This window comes from Carex rostrata, chromosome 25, assembly GCF_964058835.1.
Source record: "Carex rostrata chromosome 25, lpCarRost1.2, whole genome shotgun sequence".
Taxonomy (NCBI): domain Eukaryota; kingdom Viridiplantae; phylum Streptophyta; class Magnoliopsida; order Poales; family Cyperaceae; genus Carex; species Carex rostrata.
In genome coordinates this window covers 6,752,037-6,760,909 of record NC_135942.1, presented here as the reverse complement: position 1 = coordinate 6,760,909, position 8,873 = coordinate 6,752,037, and the positions used below count along the sequence as shown (strand labels likewise).

The 8,873-nt window shown below is 36.3% G+C and overlaps 1 protein-coding gene across 1 annotated transcript; it reads right to left on the bottom strand.

Moving 5' to 3' along the window:
- Positions 1 to 1,708, bottom strand: LOC144543793 (NAC domain-containing protein 21/22-like). The gene is made up of 3 exons (XM_078292198.1): positions 1,415 to 1,708; positions 597 to 865; positions 1 to 503 (listed from the first exon to the last, which is right to left on the bottom strand). Exons 1-3 carry the CDS (start codon positions 1,581 to 1,583, stop codon positions 159 to 161), a joined length of 783 nt encoding a protein of 260 aa, XP_078148324.1. The 5' UTR covers positions 1,584 to 1,708; the 3' UTR covers positions 1 to 158.
- Between the last annotated feature and the right edge of the window lie 7,165 nt (positions 1,709 to 8,873).

The following is an 8,873-nucleotide window of genomic DNA, read 5'->3' as shown; positions in this document are numbered from 1 at the left end:
TAATCAATAATCAACTATTCATTTATACAAACATTATGTAATATGTACAGAGAAGAATATATATAATGAAATAATAATCACAAATAATGAAATAAGCTCATGGCGCGCGTCTAACAAACAAATTAAATCCATTTCTAAATCAACAACACCGACAATCCTTATAAATTAGCAAGCAGTTCATGGCCATCCAGACCTAAATCCAGCATAAATCCGAAGTCACGGTCTCCTTCTCTGTTTCCTCTATCCACACACAACATAGGTGGGATGTCCCCATATTGCATTAATCCACCTGAATTGATGAAGGTGTTTGAGTTGTTAGTGTGTTGATAAGACATGTTAGGGAACATCGGTAAGCTGTTCATTTGTTGGTCGTACTGGTACTGCGGCATTGTGTCCATCTGAGAAGTTGAATAGCTTGATTGTGCCTCGGTTTCGCTTTCCAGTGAACAGCCCATGCCTTCTCCCTTGCTCTTGTTAAAAACTCTACACAGCACCCAATCCTCCTGTTACAGCAACAATAGAACAATCAATTTAAAAGAAATGTTGAAATGTCAAAAAAAAAAAAAAAAAAAAAAAAATGAAAGATTTTTAGATACCCTTGGTGGATGGTGCGGGCTCTCGAGTCGGAACTCGTGCATAACCCAATTAGTCTTCATGCCGTTGGGAGCTCTGCCTCGGTAGAACACGAGTGTTTTTCTCATACCCATCACTGTTGAGTTGCATGGAGTACCTCCAATGGTACGGTCTTTTCCAGTGGCCTTCCAATAGCCGGACTTAGTTGCACGATTGGTGCGTAAGCCAGTAGCGTATTTGCGGTCTCTGAAACTGAAGAAGTACCATTCATCCGCACTTAACCTTGCCACATCTGGAGACAAAATTGTATATGCATGTCCGGTTAAATTATTGTATATGTCGTTTTTTACGTTATATATAATATATTGCTAGTAGTACGTAGAAGGGCATCTTTATGCTCTTATATGTAATATCCTCTCTTATCTATAACCTTTCCTCACATGTTCCTTCATTATTTTAATGCATGCATGTTGGCTTATGTATCTTCATTATTGTAACCAGTTTATTAATCCAATTATGTTAACTTTAGCTAGTTTGAGTGATCATTATTCAATAATGGTATATATAGTACTGATCTATATATTCTGGCAAAATCTTGGATATATATGTAGAAAGATCGGCTACTGTGCTATGAAATACAACTAAAGGCCTTGGTCTCATCCAAATCTATTTGTATAAGAAATTAAAAGAAGATAGTGCAATTTAGAAATTATAAAAAAGAATCTTGTACCATCACATGACACTCTACCCTACATATATTAACATAATAATTTAATTGCAAACCAATTGCTGAATTGCCCCAGATCGATAAAAGGCTGAATTAAGTTGAACTGTCAAGTACCTGGCAGTTCCCATGGCTCAACATTGTGCAAATCCACCTCTACCATAGTTGCTCCAAGCAATCTTTCATTGGCCACCTTTTTGCATAAATAATAGCACACCAACTCTTCATCGCTTGGATGGAACCTAAACCCAGGTGGGAGTGTGTTCTCTATGTCTCTTAGACCCATACTTCCAAGTAATAATACTCTAGATCAGGAGAGAAGAGGGACAAAAAATATATATAGGAACAGGAAAGTGTTTGATTGTATTTAGTAAGTTAGTTATCCAGACTATACATATATATATATAAAGGTAAAGGTGCAAATGAATTAATATGGAAGAACCATATATAGTATGTGATATATATAAAGGTTCAAGTAAGGAGTAAAGGATTGTATAATAGGTCGAAAAGATCGTTATCATAATTTGGAAAGAAGATGCTAGAGACATAGGGCTTGAGGACCCCTCTTTCTTTGATATATACATGCTTGTGCGACAAGAACAACTTAATTTGATTGGAGGAAATCCATGCTCACAAGAAATATCTCCATCATTTTTTTCTCACACTTAATTAATTAATAAATAACTATATATATATTCGAAATTACTTAAAAACTACATATATATATGCACTCTAGCTAGCTTTGATGTGTCCTTCTATGATTAATAAATTAATCATGCCTTACTAGGATGGATATTGTTCTAGATCTGACCTTCCATCAGTACTGGATTTATTCTAGCAAGTAGTCACTATTTATTACTTGTGAAAATATCCAAGAAGATTTGTTTTCCTTTTCATGATCTATATAGTTGTATCTATACTAAGATTGTCTTTACCATATATACAAAGTGATCTGTTAACATAATCAAGGGAACAAAAGTAATTGCAGTACAGATGTACTGTCATTGCTATATACTCCTTAAAAGGTAAAGAAATGAAAATAACTACACCGGTTCAACCACTAATTAAGTTATATATATGTAATTCCGGTAATAAAATCATATAAATATATAAGAATTTTTTTTAACGCGTGATATTTAAGTCTATCGATATGTCATATATACCTAGACGCTCTAGCTAGCTAGGCCCTACCTAGTAGCTAGCCAACGCTTTCTTAAAAATTTTGATCACACCATTAATTACTGCTAAAATGGTCCTTACGCGTTAAGATTGAAAGAAACATAACTAGAAATCATTAAATAAACCCTAAAGTGCTCGACAGTTCATAAAAAATAAATTCAATTTTTTTTTTTACGTTTTCCATTAAAAAGTAAAAATTGCTTATTGTGCTATCAATACTGAATTTAATTATTAAATTAGAATAATTTCATTATAATATTTTATCTAATTCATTCACTACTACAGAATAAGTGATTATACACGGACATAAACAAGCGAGCTACACGGATTTCCCGCCGCGTAGGCTGTCACGGTTTAGAAATCCTTGTATATATACACACGGATATTTACCGCGTACAATTACCGAATAGCTACACGGATTATTACATACACAGCCGTTTACAAATACTTGACACTGGCGCTCTCCATAACCGAGCTTCACGGATTATTACATAAAAAACCGTGTACAATTAGATTTCTACACTGTTATTTATCTAAATATCCGTGTAGCTCTCTTATTTTTTAATTTTGTTTAATATTGAAATATCTTTCTACACGGATGTATAAATAAATATCCGTGTAGCTCTCTTATTTTTTAATATTTTTTTAATATATAATTTTATGTATTAATTTTCTTCTTTATTTTTTTAATGTGGAAACACCTTTCTACACGGATGTATAATTAAATATCCGTGTACCTCTCTTATTTTTTAATATTTTTTAATATTGAATGACCTTTCTACACGGATGTATAATTAAATATCCGTGTAGCTCTCTTATTTTTTAATATTTTTTTAATATATAATTTTATGTATTAATTTTCTTCTTTATTTTTTTAATGTGGAAACACCTTTCTACACGGATGTATAATTAAATATCCGTGTACCTCTCTTATTTTTTAATATTTTTTAATATTGAATGACCTTTCTACACGGATGTATAATTAAATATCCGTGTAGCTCTCTTATTTTTTAATATTTTTTTAATATATAATTTTATGTATTAATTTTCTTCTTTATTTTTTTAATGTGGAACACCTTTCTACACGGATGTATAATTAAATATCAGTGTACCTCTCTTATTTTTTAATATTTTTTAATATTGAATGACCTTTCTACACGGATGTATAATTAAATATCAGTGTACCTCTCTTATTTTTTAATATTTTTTAATATTGAATGACCTTTCTACACGGATGTATAATTAAATATCCGTGTAGCTCTCTTATTTTTTAATATTTTTTAAATATATTATTTTATGTATTAATTTTCTTCTTTTTTTTTTAATGTGGAAACACCTTTCTACACGGATGTATAATTAAATATCCGTGTAGCTCTCTTATTTTTTTAATATTTTTTAAATATATTATTTTATGTATTAATTTTCTTCTTTATTTTTTTAATGTGGAAACACCTTTCTACACGGATGTATAATTAAAATCCGTGTACCCCTCTTATTTTTTAATATTTTTTTTATATTGAATAATCTTTGTACACGGATGTATAATTAAATATCCGTGTAGCTCTCTTATTTTTTAATATTTTTTTAATATATAATTTTATGTATTAATTTTCTTCTTTATTTTTTTAATTTGGAAAAACCTTTGTACACGGATAAATTTTAAAATGTCCGTGTATAATTGAACTACTTTTTTTTTAAAAAATTTTGCTTTTTTTTGGCTAGCCTCCAGTTTTGCCAGCCATTTAAAATCAGATCAATTCCAGAACAGAGAATTTCCAAAATAAGAATACCAAAACCGGTAAATTTTCAAAATTTCCAAATTATATAAAAAATTAATACAAAATTCATGTACACTGAATTATACAAAGATCATACAAATCCATATTCTGGTTTACAAAATTCTTTTATAAAAAAATCTGCCCACATACATCTAAAGTGATCTAACTGCTCCTTGGAGTAACTCTTTGAATCTGGTGAATACTACAAAAAATTCGAAACATGCAAGTTACAAAAATACGGCAACTACATCTCTGTTTTGCTTTATAGAAATAAATTATTGCAATTATAACAATGCAACTAATAAAACAAGTTTAGAGGAAATCAATATTAATTGTATGGACAAGTCAAGGCAAAACATATGAATTACATACCGGATATGCTGGCCATTTGAATTGTATGCTCTCAACAAAGTGAAACATAAAAATCATCGTGTAATAACCGCACTCCCAACCGCCAATCTGTTGCGGGCACTGATATTTACATTCAGCAGCCTATGTCAGAATGACAATAAATTTTTGAACCCAAAAATATGAAATTATAAAATTATAGTGTGCTCACCTCCTTCCAGAGCCCATTCATTTTATTTCTGCTCTTACCCGTGCTCTGCACTCCACCCTCTTTAAGATATTGCCGAAAAGCCCTTACAAAATTGAGTGACTGTAATTAGCAATTCCACAATTATAAAAAAAAAAATCAAACCAAGTGATATTTAGATAACTTACTTAATTATAACAGTCATGACTCTTTTAGACTGCTGAGTGGTGATGGATTTGTCGGGCCGCCTTGAATCCATGACATAAATCGTATTTTCAAGTGGCACAATCACCAACAAACACCAGTGGGAGCTGTGGGGGGAGAAGAATTGTAGTACTTTAGCATAAAATTAGTGACATATATATTTCGGCATGTAATGGTGACACAACTGTTTGCTATGGTTCATTGTGTAATTGTTTAACTGAAAATATAAACAATTAAGGGTTACAAGTAACCTACTTTTGGTGGTATGGCAGGAGAAGAAATTTCTTTTGATCCCCACGAGCATGATGCATCGCTTTACGCAAGTAGTCGACACAATCATCCTCATACCATTCCAACATGTTTCCATTAATTCTGCCGGGGTCCAAAAGTGCACACAAGTTCACCTTACCTTTCGATGCGGTCTCACGGCATTTCTGGACTAGGAACCTGAAAAATCATCATTTTACATTAGAGTATATATATTTGAGTGCTATACACATGATATAAATAATTGATTGGTCACTAACATGAGGAAAACGGTGATGACTCCCACATCGAGCCATTTATCGCTTGACGAGGCGCCCTGTAGAAAGTCGTTGAATTCTGTGAAAGGCAGCACGACCTCCCTGCCATCGTGTAGAAACATACCGGGGGGGACACTGAAGGTAACAGCCGTCATGTCCTTGGGTGCCTTGATCAAGTGGGCGTGGAGAGTCTGCAACTGACCAGGCAAACGGCTAACCTCTTCTGCTGTGAGCCCCGTACGGTCTAGTGGCGCATCCACTGGCGCATCTACTGGCGCATCCACTGGCGCATCCACTGGCGCATCTACTGGCGCATCCACTGGCGCATCAGGCACTTCTGGCGCAACAGACACCAAGTATAATTCCATGTCCCGTACCGGTGACAACGCTTCATCCTCATTGATTGTCTCACCTCTTCGTATCTGTATCAAATTTTGTATATGTCTTTTTCAAGTATTTGAAAAGAATGATTTGAATAAGATATCCCATTAATTTGGAGTTTACGTACATTGTCCAAAATAATTTGATTTTTCGGCCATTGGACTGTCGAATAGCGGGCATCATCAAGCACCACCATTTCATCGACAGGGACAGGAAGAGGTATTCTCACAGCCCAATCCTGCGTGATCTTCTCAATCGCTACGCGGAGATAGTTGGGCCTCAACTGATCACCGGCTGCAGGAGGATATACAGTGCCCTTAGCAATGGTCAGAGGAGTAGTACCGAAATACATGACGAGGTCGCATGCTGTGGCCTCCTGCAATAATTATCAGCAATTAGTTGTCTTTAGAATGAAATAATATTGTCTAGCGAATTAACCGCGAGAATCAACAATACCTTTCGATTATGAACAAGTAGTGGTTACCTTTAGATTGTCCAAGCCGCCTATCACTTCGGTCCCGGATGCCTGACTGCTTCGCCGAATTCCCGGAGAAACGGGAGGTCGGTCCTCGGATGGCTGCCTAATTTGGTGCATTTGGTTCACCATCCTTGATTCCAGCTCAACCAGCTTCTGGTTGTACTCCATTGAAAGCTCCTCGCGTACCTCCTGGCGCACCTGCGCCAACCTTGATTCCATCTCGTCTTTGTTGACCTTGGCACGAGGTCTTCTCCGGGGTTTTGCTCCATTGAATTCCTCCTTCCAGCCCGTGTAGACCCCTCTGCCCCTAACTCGACCGGTGTGTTCTGGATTCGGGAGTGCCAAGGACAAGGAATTTTCTTGACTTGCGACAGTCCGGGCACCAGAATTGACCTCCTCCACCTCCAACTGTTAATTAAAAAATTGGTTATAACAAAACACTAAGTAATGTACACAGAGTTATGATTTTGTTTGAATGACACAGTTATAACAAAAGGCTCTTACCATTTTATGAGCAACGGGCTCCACGTCTTTTGGGAGTACTATCCGCCCCTCAAGGGTTACCTCAGATCTTCCCATGAGCCAATCTTGGCCCCTAGGATTTTTTATCTTAACCACGGGTGAGTCAGACTGTTGGTTTTTCAAAATAACTTTTGCCCATTCTTTCGACTTACCCTCGTAACCACCTGACCCTAATTTGTGCGGGTACTTGTTCATTTTGGCGATCTTCCTGCCCTTCTCACTTTTTTTCTTCGAACATCAAAGTAAATCCATTACTTAAGGAAGATGGGTACAGATTGAGAAAGAACAAAAACTAAGAGCATCTCCAATCCAGCAATTGAAATTAATTGCTAATTTGTGCGGTTATGAAATTAATTCCAACAATTGCTAAATAAGCAATAGCCGTACAACCCAGCAATTACAGAAACAATTGACGCATCAGCATAAGCAATCCATAAGCAATCACTGTTGGAGATGCTCTAATGAGTTACCTAAATTTACATACCTTGAATTCTTCTGTTTTCTTCAAAGCTTGGAACTCCTCCCACACCTCTTGTGTCAGCCAAGGATACACTGGCAACGGATCTTTCCCTTGATCCATGTAAAGTGTTTTCAACCTGCTCTTGAATTGCTTCCAAGCTTCATTCATTATCTTCAAAGACACTCCCTTTATCTTGTCTTTTGGGTCGTCCACGATGTTCCACTGGTCCTGATTGACAACGAAACTACTGCATGTAAGTTCATCTACTCCAAAAAAAAAATTAGAATTGTTAGGTACTTTACCTTCACAATGTTCCACCATTGGTCCTTGTCCTTCTTTTGATCAAACTGATCCCAGCGCTCGACCAGGATAGATGCATGTTTCTTCACCGTGGAGGCGCAAAAATTTGAGTACTTTGCTCGATTATCACCCGTCGCACAGCCGTTCTTGTGGAATTCGATTGGCAATATTTCCTTCTGCTCAGTGATCTTCTTGCACATTGTCGGACCTCTTTTCCTTTTTTCAGGCCGAGCCTGCGAGACCTCTTCTTCCATGACAGCTACATTCTCTCCTTCTACATTATCCATCACAGCTACATTCTCTACATTATCCTCACCTGAATGTGTCATCGTTCTTTCTACAATCTACCGAGCGAGCGAGAGGAGCTTAGAGGTTCACCAACTACAGGAGGACAGAGCGAAACACCAACAGTGGCAGCACCAAGAGAGAGGAACCACGGAAAGAGAGAGGAGGAGACGCGTGGGTTTAGGGTTAAGAGGAGACGAAGGGATTTTGAAAAGAAAGTGACCAAGTGACCAGGCCGACCCAGCGCGCATTTTATTTCGCGCAAACCATTTATACACGGATATTTAATTAAACATCCGTGAAGGAAGACATTTCTAGACGGTTATTTCATTAATAATCCGTGTATAAATTCTATGCGTTCGCGGAAACAAATTCGCGCCTTGGGAAGTTCGAAATGTAAAGACATATTTTTTTTTTTTTTATATTTTTAAACTTAATTTGCATCTAAACTCAAATATTTATAAATAATAAAATTTCAGAGTTTGAAGCGACGTCGTTCCGACTTCCATTAGATAATTATTTAAAAAGCACATTTTCAGTTTAAATAGCAAATCTTTTAACTTTCTACACGGATGTTTAAGTAAAAAACCGTTTAGAAATGATAGAGAATGTCTCCACGGATATTTCATTAAACGTCCGTGTGCAAATATTTACTAATTTAAAATTCTTAGAAGACGAAACGGCTCTTCAAAATTCTATATGAAACTAGTTCGATCAAGATATTTATATAAATTTTATTTGCAAGTAGAAATGGCCGAAGTCCCTCCGGCCGGCAGTGCTCACCCCTCAAATGTGCCGTGGCCATTGCCCTCCGGCTACGTCCCGCCCGAAGAGGTTGATGTTAATTTCGAACTCCCCCCCGGTTTCGAAGTCCCTCCTGGCTATCTCAGGCCTCCTCCCAACTACAGGAGGACATGGCCGTGGCCGCCT

Bases quoted from the DNA above. Each gene is read 5' to 3' on its own strand.
- LOC144543793 (XM_078292198.1), bottom strand. From the start codon at position 1,583: ATGGGTCTAAGAGACATAGAGAACACACTCCCACCTGGGTTTAGGTTC. The intron at 866-1,414 runs GTACTTGACAGT...TTTTGTCTCCAG, and splicing joins TGAGCCATGGGAACTGCCAG to ATGTGGCAAGGTTAAGTGCG. The intron at 504-596 runs GTATCTAAAAAT...TTGCTGTAACAG, and splicing joins GCCCGCACCATCCACCAAGG to GAGGATTGGGTGCTGTGTAG.